Source organism: Hipposideros armiger, unplaced genomic scaffold, assembly GCF_001890085.2.
Source record: "Hipposideros armiger isolate ML-2016 unplaced genomic scaffold, ASM189008v1 scaffold_141, whole genome shotgun sequence".
Taxonomy (NCBI): domain Eukaryota; kingdom Metazoa; phylum Chordata; class Mammalia; order Chiroptera; family Hipposideridae; genus Hipposideros; species Hipposideros armiger.
In genome coordinates, this window is record NW_017731491.1 from 2,450,239 (window position 1) to 2,467,402 (window position 17,164).

At 43.7% G+C, this 17,164-nt stretch overlaps 1 protein-coding gene across 1 annotated transcript in view; it reads left to right on the top strand.

Annotated features, from left to right (window-relative positions):
• The window catches only part of RPA1 (replication protein A1), a 61,485-nt gene extending 57,128 nt beyond the window's left edge, over positions 1-4,357 (top strand). Inside the window, exons 16-17 of the mRNA XM_019650551.1 lie at positions 1,760-1,846; positions 3,350-4,357. Coding sequence (XP_019506096.1) covers positions 1,760-1,846; positions 3,350-3,454 — 192 coding nt within the window. The 3' untranslated portion in view covers positions 3,455-4,357. The remainder of the gene's footprint in view (positions 1-1,759; positions 1,847-3,349) is intronic.
• The last annotated feature ends 12,807 nt before the right edge of the window (positions 4,358-17,164 follow it).

The window sequence follows — 17,164 nt, forward strand, 5'->3', positions numbered from 1 at the left end:
ACTCGAACTGCTGTTGCTCAGAGCTTGCACTCTTGAGCGAGCTCTTAACCAACTGAGCCACTCGGCCATCCCTAAGTGTGCCTTTTAAACATAATAAACACCTTCCTGAAAAGTTGAGCCAAATCCTGATTTAAAGTCACATATAAGGTACTTGCTGTTTCAGGTGGTCAGATGCAATTCTTACGAAGTAACTTTCATAAATTAACTTTATCCATTTCATTTTTATAAGTTCCTATTTTTACATTTTAGGTTTATTTAATGCAGGGAATAAATTACTAATTATGCTAAACGTAGGGAAGATAGTTGCTCAAAATGTGTAAAGAAGCTGTATTTTCTGGCCACACAAATTGACATCTATCTAAAGGTTTTCTCCCCCCATTCCTTCTAAATTGTTTAGAATACTTATAAAAGCATTAAAGGGGATTTGACATGTGTTTTGGCTTGTTTTTCTGACTCTTTTCTGTCTTCAGTTCTGTTCCTGTGTCCCCATTTCTTTTCTAAATTGTCTGTGAGATCCCTGGAAATAATCCTAACAAGCCCATTTATAGAAATAACTGGAATTGACTTTAAAGTACTATGGTATATTTTGTCTGTTTTGCCTGGTCCTCTATTTTCATATCAGATTTTAAGGCTTGAGTCAGCCTTTCAGGATTTTTTTATGAGCTTATTACATTTGACTGTTTTTACTGCTGGTGAATGAGGACATACAGAAACCCTTCCCTCAGGAACCATGATATTGTTGGAGGATGCGCTCCATGCTTTCCCTAATCTTGGAAGAATAATGGCAGCTGATATAATTTTCTGAAGGTTTAACACATTGTTTTCTTTACATATCTGAAAGCCCAGAGGACTTATTTTGTGTGTGTGAAGTAACCTTTACACAAAGAGTTTTATGTAACAGCCATTTTCATGTTCCATGTGGCTTGCAAAGATAACACTTAGCTGATACGAACTATATAAAATCACTATAAATTTATTTATGCATATTTATATAAAACACTTTCTCTAATCCCGCTCTGTTTACCAGGGTTTGTTTTAATAAAGAAGTTTAATCAAATAGTATTTGAGGGGTGAGAGAAAGGGAGAGGACATGTTTTTAAACTTTCCCTAACCTTGCCCACTGTACCTGCCTTCTTCACCTGCTCACCAAATTAATAGCTGTAAATACTGAGACTGAAACAATGTATGTGACAGCGTGAACTTTTTACTGAATGGTTTTATAATTCTTAATTTACATTGAAGATGCTGGGCCTTAGATCTGTTTCATCACAAACTTTTGAAGTTTAGAAATGTGTTTCCTGGAAGTGCTTCAAATTTTTTATTTTGGTAAAATATTCATAACATAAAATTTATTTTAACCATTTTTAAGTGTAAGCTCAGTGGCGTTAAGTACATTCACATTGTTGTGCAACCATCACCACCATCCGTCTCCAGAACTTTTTCATCTTCCTAAACTGAAACCCTGTACCCATTAAACACTAACTCCCTTTTCCCAGACCCTGTCCCTATCAACCACCATTTTACTTTATGTCTCTATAAATTTGACTGCTCTTGCTGGAGTATTTTAATTTTTAATAAAATTCTACTTAAACAGTTTTATGTAGTAAAATATCACCTGTAGTCACTCCTGGGTATTTCAAACCACTGGGGTGATAATTTCCTCAGAGAGATTTTTCTCAAAGCCTTTTTAAAAGTCTGATAGATATTTTGAAATGGTTCAGTAGTATTCGAGCCTCAAGTTTTATATTTCTCTTTGCAGAATGAGCAAGCATTTGAGGAAATTTTCCAGAATGCCAACTTTCGATCTTTCATATTCAAGATCAGGGTCAAACTAGAGACCTACAATGTAAGTAAGGTCACCGGGGCTGCAGAAGGGTTAGCAGTGGGAAAGTGCTCTGTGTCACCCACAACAACATTACAATATTAACTGTCAGTTAATTGCTTACTGTGTGCCAGACCCGTGCTAAGCACCCTACATGTATTACTCATTGAATCTTCCCATCACTGAGATACCATTTATTATCCTCGTTTTCAGAAGAGGAAATGGACTTAAAGGTTAAGGGTCTTGTCCAGTGTCGGGCATCTCCGGAGGGCGGGAAAATGCTGTATGGCTTTTCCATTTGTGTACTGACAGAGACTAATAATGTGTCTAGTGGACTTACATGTTCTACAAGGTTGGGGTTCTAAAGTCAGAATATGAAACAAAGACCACATGTAGTTAAAATTACCTTGAAAATCCTTAAATTGCCCACAACATCATATAATTGTATAGTCATAATAAAACAGTATTTATTGAGCATTTACTATCTGTCAGATACTGTTCTGCACCCTTTACTTTTCATAAATCATCTCACTTGATCCTGACAGAAATCCTATATGTAGGAACTATTGTTATCCCCATTTTACCAAGGAAAAATGTCGCCATCCAGAGAATAAGTAGCTTGCCTAAAGCCATAGGCTAGCAAATGGCAGAGCTAAGATTCCAACCCAGGCAGTCCAAGCTCAGAGCTTTGCTTAACCACGCTTAGAAATATAACTGTGTTGAGTAATTACGGAACCCGCTAAAGTGTGTGAGCCCGGGAGCTAGACTCTGCAGCCTTTCTGAGCATCACCCCATTCTGCCTCTGTTCAGTCCTAATGAATAAAAGAGGAGGGAGAATCCTGACATCTCCACTTGTTTCAGGGTTAACTCGTGCTGTTTTATTACTAGACCATAATCTTCATACCTGGTGATAGATGTGTTTATTTTTATAAAGCATTAAATGAATAGGGAGTCAAATGTCTGTGAGTAGGGTGGGGTCAGGGATTTGAAGGGTCATTCAGTCCCCTCTCGGTGTGGCCAAGGGAGGACACGGTGTGGTAGAGAGGTCGCCTCTTGCAGAGCTGAGATGGGACTCAGACCAGGTCTTTCTCCTCTGCCACGGCCACTTTTTCTTTCACACCACACCCAGCTTTCAGAACTAGCTGTGTGGCTTTAGGCAAGTCACTTATCTTCTCAGAGTTTCTATTTCCCCCTCTGTAAAGAGAATAAATTGAACTTGATAAGCCCTTGAAGGTCCCCCCTCCCCATTTGGATTCTAGGTTTCTGAGTGCTTGGGAGCATGAGGAGAGAATGGAAGGGGCCTGCGATGCAGGAGGCTTCTGTCCACTCTCCCAGGGCCAGAAACTCTGGACTTGGCTCTTACTTGTTAGAATTTCTTAGAATTCTTTATTAAATTTCTGAACTCTGAATCCAGCACATGTTTGTATTTTCTCCTGGCGTCATTGAGGCAAAGGGGGGCTGGCTGTCATCACTGCTTCGTGCCACGGGCTTCCCTGTGTTCACAAAACTGCTTTTCTCTTCTCAAAGGACGAGTCTCGAATTAAGGCCACAGTGATGGACGTGAAGCCTGTGGACTACAGAGAATTTGGCAAAAGGCTGATCATGAACATCAGGAGAAACGCAGCAATGTGAAAAGAGCAGTGGTGATTGGGCAGATGTTTGAAAATAAAGAGCTGAAATGAAACTGATCTCTTCTCACCCCGTGTGACAATTTCACATTAGCTACGCAGTGCCTAGCGCCTCTTTATGGCGGACTAAGCAATTTCCTCTCTTATGTGTGTCTTGGACCCCACTGGTAAGCAAAGGAGAATATACTCAGATGACTGCGGTGTTAACAGTCAGACCACAGGGCTTACCGGCGGGTAGTGTAGTACCACTCACTTCCTTCGTCTTCGGGCTTTTGTCGGTTTTATTAAGGTGTCATTATCGTCAAGCAGGAATTATGTCACAAGTGATTGACCCTAAATCTGCAGACAGTAAAATAAATTATGTAACGAGGGTTTCTGCTTCTCCAGTGGTGACACCTTCACAACTTGGGTTCCTTCTCAGGAGGGCGAGCCGAGAAGTGGTTGTGCAGAACCTGGTATTTTAGTAAGCGTGCCTTCCTAGAGTTCAAAGGCTCTCTTTCTAGAGGTGCCACATAGTTGTTCATGCTTGGAATGGCAAAAGGGGAGAATTATTAATCAAAGACATATCTTTTATATCTGAAGAATATCCTTCCTCCAGGGTTTAATAGACCAAGTCAGATGGGCCTGATATTAATCAAAATTGTCTCTTCTGAGGAAGGCTGATAAGCATTGACTTGCTGTCTGTCCCCTGGGGACTTCCAGGCAACTACAAAGCATTGCTTTAGTTTTCACTTCAATTAATGTTGCATTTGGGTTGGTGAATGTATACTTTCTCTACCTGTACATATTTCTTGCATTTGTGATTCATTTCTTGATTAAAGCTGTGTTAATAGGAGGGACTTTGAAGGAAGAAGCCTTTTTTTTCCCTTGCTTTGTCTTAATAAACAGTATATTCTTTGCACGTGAATCCTACTTTCTTTGAATGCAGAGGGTTCTTGTAACTGGAAAGCAATTAATTAGCCTTCATAATAAATATTCACTTGGGGGAGATGTTAACTCATTACAAACTCGGAGATTAGTCCAAGGCACGGAGATCATTCTTCCTAATGTCTGCAACCCTGAAATGCATCTTTAAAAGAATGAAAACACTAAAAACAAAAAGCCACTGTGCTGAAGAATGCTGATGATCTGGCACTTTGGGATTTTATTGATGTTTACACAGCAGTCTAACACCAACCAGGCTTTGAAATGTGTACAGACAGTGAGCTGGTAAGAAAACAGTAATTATACTACTGGGCTTTTCAGTCAGCAAGTGCATGCTTGCTCTGTGTGTTCCTAATCATATTAATTATCTATCCGGTTGCTGCAACCCACCGCTTGGCATTTGCTGCACATCTTCTGCAAGTACCCAGGCAGCATTGTAGGCAGCCGTCAGTGGTAGGACCTGGGTTTTGATTTGTGGAAGCGCTGCATGCAGAAGCCCTCTGTGGAGCGGTAGAGTCACGATCTGTCCATTTGCATCCTTAGCGCCCCCTCTTTTGGGAGGAACCAGCCAGCTCTAGGCAGGATGGCTTCCATTGCCCAGAACAGACAGAGAGGGTCTTTTTCTCAGGCCACTAATTGTTTTGGATACATTCTAATATCAGAAGATGGTCACTAGGCTGTACTTGATTTTCTGGTCAAGGCCTTACCGATTTTTGTGGAAGTTCTTTTCTGTCTGACCTTGCTTATACTTGTAAAGCATTGACTAGAAAATTATAGTCTTAAACACTATTCTGGGTTGACAAATGGTGGTTTAAATGTGGGAGTCTAGCTTCCAGTCCCGTAACCAGTCTCTTTTTTTTTTTTTAATAAGATTTTATTGGGGAATTAGGGGAGGGGAACAGACAAGTTACTGTCCTTTCATTCTTCAGTCTAGTGGAGGATGTCGCTTCACTAGCCCATGTTGGTATTATCAGCATGCTCTTCCCGGGTGAGGCAGTTGCTCGCCGGCCATTGGACAGCTGCCCACGGCAGCTCACGAAAGCACACGTCAGCTGCCGGCCAGCCCCACTGCAGCCTATGCTGTCGCCGACGACTCACGACAGCCCCGCTCCAAGTCAAGCTGTTGTTCACCATCTTAGCTTTAGAGGGCGCAGCATCACTGGCCCTCATGTGGGATCCGAACCGGGGTCCTACTGCTCTGAGCTGGCATCCCAAGCCAACTCTTAACCAACGTGCCACTTGGCCAGCCCAGTAACCAGTCTTGTATCTACCACTCACAGCGTTCCCTCTCTCCCCATATGTCTATCTGTCTACCCCATGAGGAGAAATGACTAGCAGTGTTACTGTGATGCACGTGCGTCTCGAGAGATTGTACCAGTCACCATACTCTTGTGACGACCATGTGATGGAACCAGCATATCTACATGGATGTGATTAGAAATCCACGAGGGAGCAGGGAGGGGTGTCCTGATGGAGGGCGGCTCCCTCTAGGGAGGATGTTTAGCAGATTTCCCTACAAAAAATCGGATCACCAGTAGAGAAGCATCAGAAATTGGCTCCACTGTGATGCTTTGAAGAGATTTAAGTCCCTGAGGATTGCCTAAATAGATTCTGGCCCACAGCTCTTAGAATTCTCTTGGATATAGCGTACCTCAAAAAGCTGTTCATGTTGTTCTATTTCTCATCTTTCACTTAAGAGATCAATGTTCATTTTGTGTCCGCCATGACATCAGCATTAAGCAATTAGGAAAAAAAAACCTAATCATTTCGCCTTTATTTTAAACGGTTCTTGGATTCCCTCCAGTTTCATTGTGAAGAAGGCAAGAAAAAAAAAAGGGGATAATAATCTGATTTCTGTCCATACTTTTGGTGTTTTATGCTTTCCATTAAAGCTTTGTGAATCTCTAGCGTGCTGTTCTGACTTATTTGAACTGCAGGGTCAAAAATTTCCCCTCCCCCACTTTCTCCCTCCCCCCAGCGGCCTATCTTCGAAAAGGATAAATAATATTGATCGTGGTATTTAATACACTAATGAAACCCATGGTTATTGACTACATAATTAATATACTGTCAAAAAGTGAACTTTGGCAGCCCAGTACATAAAGGTTTATATTGACTTGTGTTTCTTTGGCGATACGCCTTCCAAGGTTTTATTTATAGAAAATGGAACAGGTTGTTTGGTCTCCTTTCCTTTTCACTTGTTAGAAGGCCACTACTCCCCCGGTAAATTGATTGTTTCCTTATCTCAAAGAGAGGATTTCTTCCCTACCCTCACCCCTACCACCACCTTTTTATGTGGTTGGTTAGCTCTTAGATTTACAGTCCACTCTGTTGGTAGAGTTCTGGCGGTATGAACACTTTTACTGAGTGAGTATATTTTATTATTAAGCTGATGTTAAGTATTGTTAATGTCTGTTAAAAAAAAAGGAAAGAAATGGGGACTCTGGATCATCGATTATTTCTTATGTGAGTAATTCATGTTCGTTGTAAAAAAGTGACCTGCAGATAAAAAAAATCCCATATCCCACCAGTCAGCAAGACCCATTTGTGTAGCTGACTACTTTTTTCTATGCATATAAGTATAGTTTCAATAAAAAATGGAATTATACTATGCATACTTTTCTCCTAGCATGGACATCTTTTCTATTTCAATGAAAAAAGATCTGCATAATTTTAATTGATATTTGGCTATATGGATGTGTAAATGTATTGAGCCAATTCACTTTCGCTGGATGCTTATACTTTCTAATTGTTATCCTAAGCTCAGCTCTTGATGGGGCTAAGCATGCATTCTTTGTGGCACTGTGAAAATGTATGCCCCCTTTTCTTGTTCTCTTAGGTTCTCTGATTGCTTTCCTTTGCCTTAGTCTAGTGATAACTCCGGTAATGCTGTACACCATCAAGGGCTGGCAGGTAATGTGAGCAGGCCCTAGAATCCTCTGGAGCAAAAGTAGGTGGGCTAATGTGGGGAGGAGATGGAAAAAGAAGGCTTTGGAGCCATAAGTGGTTTGTCCCACCTACCCCACGATGGGGTTGTGCACATGAAGAGGCCAGAACTTGTTTTCTGCTAGTGTAGCAGAAATGGCCTCTTGAGAACACATTTCATTTGCTTTAGAAATCAACCTTTAGATTCTTTATCTAAATCTGTTTGTTAATGATCATTAAATCTTTTAATTACATTTGTGATAGTGGTTTTGTTAAGTCATTGAGAAATGTAGCACTTGTCTTTTTTTTTATTAGTTTCAGGCATGTAGCACTTGTCTTCATTGATCACCCGTTCTCCCCTCTTTCTAGGTGATTTTAAATCATTATACCTTGTCCCCAAGAACTGGTCTATTTGGAGCAAGGCTCACAGCTAGGTAGTAAAATCACAATTAAATTAAAATTTAGGTCACATTCTTGCATCACGGATGGGGAAGAGGCTTGATCACTGCACTGTACACCTGAAGCTGATGTTGTATAATATTGTATGTCAACTACAACTATATAGTCATGGGACGTGGAGTATAGTGTGGGAGTGGAGTCAAGGGATTTGTAATAGATATGTATGATATTGGGGGGAAATGGGGTGGTGGATTGGGGGAGGGGGGTTGTCACTTCGAGGGGTAAAAAGTATAACTATTGCACTGTGTTGTACAGCTGAAACTAATTCTAAAAAATGTGTATTTCATAAAAAAAATAATAAAAATTAAAATTTAGTAAATGAAGAGATCACTGGAGACTGGAATCATCAGGGAAATTTTCACAAAGTTGGGTGATTTAAGACACACACAAATTGTTGCCTTCACTTAGATCAAGGGGTGTCTGATCTAAATGGAAGAATGTGTGCAACACCTGATAATAGTCTATATTTACCACTGAGAGACAAAGCTATGTAGATGCCACGGAAGTTAGGTAGCCGGCACCAAAGAAAACTGGGCTCCTTGGGTGAATGTTTGACCATAGGTGGTAGAAGAGGACCCAGTTGTATTCTCTGTTACCAGACCCCTTAACTCTTGCATTGGGCTTGTCCTGAGTTTGTGACTTGCCAGTGAGCTTGTAGGTGTACTTGAGACTTTGAACCAACCACCTGGCCATTTTTACAGCCTTCCAGCTTTGCCAGGCTCTTAAAGAAATGGCTGTCACCTTGCATCCCCGACTAAGCTGTTGATAAATCTCAAAATGCATAACTTTCAATAAAATGTTTTTTTCAGCCTTCAATATAGACCATGTGAAAAACAATCCCACCTGCCTTGTGAGAAATATTTATACCCAATTCAAAAGTCATCATGTAAACTTTTAATAATTGTGAGCCATCCTTATGCAATCACCCCTGCTCCCTAGTGTATTACCCAGTTGGTAATTGGAAGTTTGCGCTGTCATTAAAAGTGACAGCTTCCTCAGATAACACTCTTGGTGCTTGTAAAATGTAGACAACTCAGCCTATATTTAACTCATGTGTGGTGCAGCTGCCTCTCAATGGTTAGGTAACCCAGGGGCTGGTGCCTGGCAAGGGGTGGGGGCCTCACTGCGGGGAGCAGCAGCTTTAAGCTCATGAATGCCCTCCCTGAAATGGAAGTCAGAACAACCTGGACTTTTAAAAAATAAGCCCCAATTGGACTCTCATCTCTCCTCTCACAGTTGACACTGCTGTTCATGTTGAAGTTTATTTATATCTTCAGTCAGCCATGGTACAGAGGTCATTTCTATTGGCCTAAAATTTTAGAGGTTTCTGTGTTTGCCTAGGAAAGCTGATCTCCCCAGCACTCTGCTTGGAATGCAAAGCTCGTCTCTTGTAGAAGCTTTTCTACCTCCATAGCACCCCTATTCCCACCTCCACCACCAATTTCCTTCTCCACTATTTATTTAAAATTCGAATAGCTTTAGAAGGTGCATCTCTGTAAATGAGCTCTCCTCCTCTAATGGGTTCTCTTCAGGCAGCAAACCTTCCATAAAGGAGCCACTAATTAAGCAGAAAACGGTTTGTCTTGCTTAGCCACGTTCCATGAATCTAGCAGTCAATTTAGAAGATGGCAACATCCTTTATAGCTATGATTTTAATATTCTTTTGTCTTTCAGCCAGCGGGTAGGGTGTGTGTGTGTGTGTGTGTGTGTGTGTGTGTGTGTGTGTGTTCCTGTTCCTGTCTTCCTTTCCATCTTTAAGAGGAAAATTCGTTTCTGTGGACTTTTATTTTTATGAACACCCTTATTAAAGTTACTCTTGAAGGATCAAACTCACGCCAAGCCTTCCTGGTTGCAGAACGGTGCTGTGGGAAAGCGTGTGGATTTGCAGTAGAGGCACGCACAGGCGTTCAGGGAAGATGCCTGTCAGTCAGATGAGCCTCCTGTCGTGAGAGGCCTGAATGGCTCTCCTCTGGTCTGAGGGAGAATTGGAGGTGTTAGCAGGCTTACCCAGGCGGCATCACTCACGGGCGGGTGTGCATGCCACCGCGGCATGCTGCACATGCCTCCTAACAGAACCTTTAGCTCCTGGAGCCAAGTCTCATTTTGTGTGTGTTATTAAAGTGCAGGCGGCTAGGAAAAGCAGAGCCCTCTTAATTAGAGAGCGACATTCTTGCATGGTAGTAGTGTTCCGTTCGTGGCATAATTGTCACAGCAAATTACCAGTTAGGTTAAATATTGAGCTGGTAGTCTTCGGAGCTCCACCCCGTTCTCCCCACCCCCTCCTACCCTCGCCATCACCTGCTATCCTGCACTTCTAACTTGATCTTCTGCCAAGTGGTAGCTTTTAAGTGAGGCTTAGAGAAGATACACTTTTCAGCGGGAGCAATAAATCTGGCTTTGGGCAAGTTATAGGATGCCAGGAACATCTGAATGAGGGGTGCAATTTTTGCTTGGTGTGTGGGGGTGTGCTGGGTCATGCACGGATCTAACTCCAGCTATAAAACTACTGGTCGGTCAGTATGTCTAACGTGGGTGTCTGTAATGAGAAAACCCGATTGGAGATGCCATGAGAAATGCCAAAGAAATAGAAGACTCAGTTCCTTCTCTAAATTTTAATCCGAGAGGGGGAGGCCCTCAAGACGCAAGAATGCTTCATAAACAAAGCGAGACGGAGCAGATGGAGTATGTGGTGTGGGAAAGGAGTTCAGTGGAGATGGGGGGACAGAATCTGGTGGAGGCAGTCACAAAACTTGTGAGTTGTAAAGGTGACAAAGATGGATTGGCAGGGAGAAAAGGGAAGTCATTTCCAGTTGAAGGACTGGCACACACTCTAGGCACCGGAGTGGGAGAAAGTAAACGGTGCAGGTGATACCAAGGGAATTAGCTTGGTTCAAGTGCAGATTCTTATGGAGAAATAATAAATGAGGTTGCTAGACATCAGGAGAGCGGCCTGGGACCTTGATTTTCACGGGGCTTAGTACTTAAGCCCTTAGGAAGGCAGGTGCCAGCAAGAGTCCTTTGTCTTTTATTGACCTTTCCGTTGCTCCTAGAGCTGGCATTCTGGCCAGCCAGGTACCTGGGACGATTGTTCCAGTGCAGCCTGCTCTGCTTACCCAACTAAATAGCTGAGGAAATCCTGCAGGGAATGTTATTGGAGTGTTGTACACTCAATTCCTCACAAGCTTCATGCTGGGCTGCTCATTTTCTTTGGACAAAGATAGACTGGCTCCCTCTCTTGTTGATGGAATGAAAATTCTCTCTTGCATTATGGCTCATGTGATAACTTTGGTGGCGGTGGTGTGGGGATAATGAAGAGTCTCTTAATGGCTCTAGTTAAACCCAGTAATATCACTCTATCAACCTTCAGCGGGCTGTGGGAATCTAACCCAGTTTCCTATTCCTAAACGTCTTAAAACCTGCCCCTGGCATCTTCAAGGAGCCAGCCATCACGCCTCTGTTTCCTGGAGCATGTTTATAAGCCAGTGCTAATTTCTTGACTCCAAAATTATGTCTCTTTCAATTCCAGCTCCCCAGCCCGAGGTCAATGTCCTTGGATAAACTTGGGAAGTCAAAGTTATTTCGGCCACAGCATCACCCTTCTCTGTCTCTTAGCTATTGGCGTGCTGGTTTAGTACCCCCAAAGGAAGAGAACTCATTATATTCTGGAAAGTGGGGAAATGGATTTGCTTCAGGACGGGCCTATGTCTAATTAACCCAGTCTGTAAGCAGCGTTTGCTCTGTGTGTGAGGCGTGTGTGCACGTGTATGGCGTGTGCATGCACACGCATGTGCCGTGTGCATATAATATGCCCTTGGCCACAGTGATATGCTCAGCAGTGATTGCTCTTTTTTTTTTTTTTAAAGATTTTTATTGGGGAATTAGGGAGATAGGAACAGTGCTGGGGAATTGGGGTAAGGGGAACAGACAAGTTGCTGTCGTTTTGTTCTTCAATCTAGTTGTGGAGGATGTCGCTTCACTGGCCCAAGTTGGCACCATCATCGCGCTCTTCTCTGGCGAGGCAGATCAGTCGCCGGCTTCTGGACGACCGCTCACTGCGGCTGCTGGCCGCTCACGCTGGCTGCTGGCTACATACGGTAGCCCATGGCAACCCACTGCCACAGGTGCTGCAGCCCACGCCGTCGCCGGCGACTCATGGCAGCCCAGCTCCAGGTTGAGCTGTTGTTCAGCATCTTAGCTGTAGAGGGCAGTGTCACTGGCCCTCATATGTGGGATCCGAACCGGGGCCCTCTGGCATCCCAAGCGAGTTCTTAACCGTCGCGCCACTCGGCCGGCCTGCCCAGCAGTGATTACTCTTCATTCAGGTTGGCCCACTTCAGTTCTGTTCTCAAGAGAGCTGCTGGATGTAGCCATTCTACAACCTCTCTGCCTTCCTAAAAATATCCCATATTCACCCCCAAATGGAGAAATAGCCAAGTGAGATAATGAACGTAAAGGCAACTTTTTGATGCATCTGAATGAATTAGGAAATGGAGGCCACAGTGCTGAGACAGGAAGGGGAACCGGGGAGGGACTAGGAGAAAAGGCCTAGATGTGGAGAGAGGTCATTTTAACCTAAATTAAATAATGGAAATGACAATTATGAACAGCAATGAAAGCATCGTTCAGCTGCCAGAACTACACGACCATGACAAGTGGCTCTCCTGGGAAATGGGGTGCAGCCTCCTCTCCTGGAAGTCGGGGAGAAGGAGGTCTCTCCGCCAACCAGGAGCAGGAGGCAGGGCCTGCGGCTGCCTGATTTAGCCTGGAAGTTAAAAATCGCTGGAGCACTTTATGGAAACACCAGAGTGAGCTGTGGTGCAGAATCCAGAGATGATGGCATAAATGTTCAAATGTGCTCAGGGTAATTAGTTTTGAATTACCATGTGCATATTTTAAACATTTAAATGATCATCCCAGGTTTTTGAAAACAGCTTCCCAGGGCTTCTTGTCACTCCCCCTCCCCGTGTGGCCTCCCCCTGGGAAAGTAGCTGGCGGAGGGGTGGGGAGTGGGCCCCCCCCCCCCCCCCCGCTCTGGATGGAGCCAGTTCTGCGGCTTCAGCGACGAGAGGAGCAGCGGGAGCCGAACTAAACCCTCGGATAAAGGGGGATTAGGCTGTAGCCCCAGGTCCTGGCGAAGCCAGCTCGCCCAGGACTTGCCTTCCTCCAAGCCAACGTCAGCTATGCCAGTTTTTCAAAATGATTTGTTCAGCTTTTAAGTTTTTCATTGTGCATGAAAATGCAATTTTCATTTGGGTTAGCTTTTTTTTTCTTTCCATTTTATGTTATGAAGACGTGGACAGCTGGGAAACTTGAAGGATGATTAGCCAGGTAGGAATGCCAGGTGGTATTTTAAACCAGCGACCATGCCCCCCAGCCGGTCATTCAGGACAAACTGCCTTCCAGCAACTTCAGTCTCCCCAGTGTTTGGCCCAGAATGCAAACAACAATTTCTGAAATCCCAAATTCAGTCAACAGTGTAAAGGGTAAAGGTTTTCATGTCACACCCCCTCGAGCCACCCTGCCTCCCTACTGGAGTTGTTAAAGGAGGTGTCCTCCAGGATCTTACAGAGGACCTTTGGGCTTTGGGAGGAGGGTGTGTACAGTCAGGTCTCTAACTTCATGGACCTAAATTTAGCGGCTTGGAAAAGCTGCCCCTCATCCTTTTCTCCTTATTAAGTGCTGTTTCTCCAGCAGGGGGAGCTGGGAGAATAAAAACTGAGCCAGTGCCTAGGATCTGTGAGTGGGAGCTATCTGTGCTAAGATCCTGATTGAATGAAAATTGTTCATTATGCAAACTGTCTGGTTCAATACACAGAGGTGGCCCCCAGGCACAAACCCCAAGTAGTTGCTTTTTCTCTCCCCAGATTAAAACATATGAATTGCTTTGATGTAATCTTATAACAAAGCCTAATAGAAATTTTATTTCTTCTGAAGTTGCCTGTCATTTCTTATTGCCCCCCTTCTTCTGTCCTATTAATACCCTTTCAGTCGGGGATATGCGGCTCAGTTTAGACTATATTTGAGGAAGGGAACAGTGCGTTTTCCTCAGCAGTGGCCCGGGTTATTTAAATACAGTTACACTGACTGCTAGCAATACGCTTAATCTCTTGGGTTCCCCCCCCCCCTCACTGCTATTTATCATTTTAATGGAATGCTACAGAATATCACATTATGCAATGTGTTTAAATTGATAAATTATATTAGAAAAATATAAGATCGGATTTTTTAATGGTAAGTGCGTTTTTATAGAAATATTTTCTCATTAGTAGATCAGCTGCTTGCAGGGTAGAAATTGTAAGGATTTGGGAATAAGCTATATTTATGACCTATTTGACTAATTAAAATTAAAGTATAATTTTAGCATGAAGTTCCTATAAGACTTTGCAGGAAGGGTGGAGGAAGAAACTTGCCCAAATCCAGTTACTTTTAAATGTCAGTTGCCATAACAACTTCACATGAGCCATATTTTTACTTGAAAATTCTTTTTAGGATTCGGTTGCTATAATAATTTGCCTCAGCACTTTTTAGGAGACATATTTTTCTATTTTTCTTTTTGTGATCATTTCAAGGCTTTGTACTGTAACAAAAATGACCATGTAAAGTTCAATTTTTCCTTTTTCCTTGTACGGGACCAGAGTGGCCCCCCGCAAATAGAAGTGTGGGCTATTGGGAACTCTGCAAGGAGCGCTCTCCCAGACCCCAGTGAGAAAGGGCCAAGTTCTGGATGTCCATAGCTGCCCGAGCCAGTGCCCTTCTGGGTGGGAACTATTAAGCCAACAGAACGTTCTGAAGTGTGACTGTTCAGCTTTTCTGTGTCCTGAGGTTTTGCATAGGCAAAGACCAATCTGACTCTGAAGGAAGCATGGGCCCGCTCATGTATTCCGAAGGCCTGTCAGCTGCTGTCAACTTGTCGGTCACTGGAACTGCTGGCATTTTAAAGACCAAATGAGGCAATCCCCAAAGTATTTACTTAGAAGCTAAGTGGTAGCACAGTAAAGTTCAGCGCCCTTTCTTTCTCTGTTTCGCTGTTCACCTTAATTCATTAGACAATATGACCTCGGAGAAGCCGCCTACATCTATGATCTCTTCTGGTCACAGGCCTACCACAGGGGACATGGTACTGCCAGCCTCTCCGAGGCTATCACTGTCATTGCTGAGGGCAAGCTCATGGTCCCAAGGTAAAGCTCTTGTAAGTGGGAAGAACATTTAATTTGAAGAGATTTCTGGTCTTATCTCCTTGAAGGAGCTTGGGCATCCTTGCTCCCATCCGTGTTCCTAGTGGAAGCTGTCATCAAGTCTCTGACTGGACATCACCATGGTTTTAATGATCACAGTTCCTCTTCCTGGGTCTTGCCATAGACCTTCTTCTCCCTATCCCATTTTTCCTCCTCCCATCCCAACTCTTTGGTGGGACCTCGATTTGTTATATCTTTCCTAGGACTCTGAAGCTCGCAAAAGGACAGTAGGGCTCCTACAAGGAGGATAGTAAAGAAAAAGGGGACCTGATTGCTGTCCTGCATCCCCCTGGGGTCTCCCATGGGGCAGCTCACATCACCTCCTGTTGTCTTTACCTTTGCAGTGAGGGTAACATCTGCCCCCCACCTTAGAGGGCAGAAGTAAGGATCAAATGCAGCGATACGTGGGAAAGAGAAAGCATACAACATTCCATAAGTGTGCAAGGAGTAATTATGTTTTTTCCTCTGGGTGAACCAGACTGTGGAGGTACAGCACTTATGCTCTAGAAAAATCAGCTGAGCTGGCAACGTGAGCTCCTCTTTCTCAATCTCAGCGATGTGCCTCTGGAAGAGGCTGTGGTGAAGGTTTGCATCTGTTTGGAGATGTTCAACATTTTGATTGCTCTGTACACATCCACTGAAATGTAATACTTGATGTTTCTCCAGCATCAGTTGTGTTGGGTTTTTTGTTGTTTTTTTTCTGAGTATAACTGAACTATATGCTCAGGGAAATTGAAATAAAATATTATTGCTTGGTTTAGATGTGAAACTGGAGTTTCTGCTTCATCCTCACCTTCCCTTGAGGACTTTCATCCTTTCCCCACTTTCCAGCCCCCAGGCACAAGAAGTGGCCTGATCCTTCCCCCATGAGAGAGGCAGTATGGAGGGGAGCCAATATGAGGACACTGGTCAGACAGATCTGGGTTTGAATCCCACATCTTCCACTTATCTGACCTCAGAATTCGTTTCCTCATGTATAAAGCACAGATGTTAATAACACATGCCTTTTAGGCCTGTTGTGAGAATTAGAAATAATATACATGCAGCATCTAGCATATAGTGGGGCTTAATTTAAAAATCACAGTAAGGGCCGGCCGAGTGGCTCAGTTGGGTAAGAGCTTGCTCAAGAGTGCAAGCTCTGAGCAACAGCAGTTCGCTTCCTGACCCAACCTGAGCTGAGCTGCCGCTGAGCTGCCAACAGGTGACAGGATGGCTCAGCTAAAAAAAAAAAAAAAATCACAGTGATGGTTGCTATCCATGCTTGTGGAAGGACCAAAATTCCTTTGGTTTGTGTGGTCCAGCTGCCAGTGCCCTGTGACCTCTGGAGGGATATTTTCATCCCCTTAGTTGATTAGAATAAGGCAGTTTCTGGGAGCCTGGTGGTGATCTTCATTTCTAGAACTCCCAAAGGCCAGTTTGGGATAGTGGGTGGCCGGCATTACAAGTAGGTCAGTTTTGACTCAACCCAAGAAAGTGTTTTCTAATTATCAGAATGACCAATGACATGATCGGTCACTTTAGAACATCATGAGCTTCCATCCGTGTCCATTAAGAAAAGGCTTGTAAACGTTTGCAGAGCCCCTGAAGCAGAGGAAGCCTGTGCTTGGCCCTTGCTACCTCAGAGCTTTGGGTGAAGACAGACCTGAGGAAGAACATTCTGGCTTCAGTGTTTGTCCTAATGCCTTACTTTTGGGTCCCTGGGATGCTTTGTGGGCCAGGTGCTGTGCAGGTGCCTGCCATCTTAGAAACTGCCTCGGAGAGAAGGTCCTTGGGGCTGAGTGACACTCTGAGATGGGGAAATGTTTTTGAAAGATGTGGGCCTGACTTTAAGTAAAGGTTCAGTGTTCCCGTGGCTTTGTTTACAGAGCCAAAATCACAAGTGCCTCAAGGGCAGGCAGAGGGTCCAATGGGAGAAGGCGTTGCCCTGGGAGCAGTTCTCCAGATGGCTTTGGCTGTCATAGTGGGTTGAATGGTGACTCCCCAAAAGGTAGGTCTAATAGAACCTGTAAGTGTGACTTTATTTGGAAAGAGGATCTTTGCAGTTGTTAATTATGTTAAGGATCTTGAGATGAGATCTTCTTGAATTAGGGTGAACACAAAATCCAATGACAAGTGTCCTGAGAAAAGATGAGGAGAGGAGAGGGGAAGGGAAGGGAGGGGAGGGGAGGGGA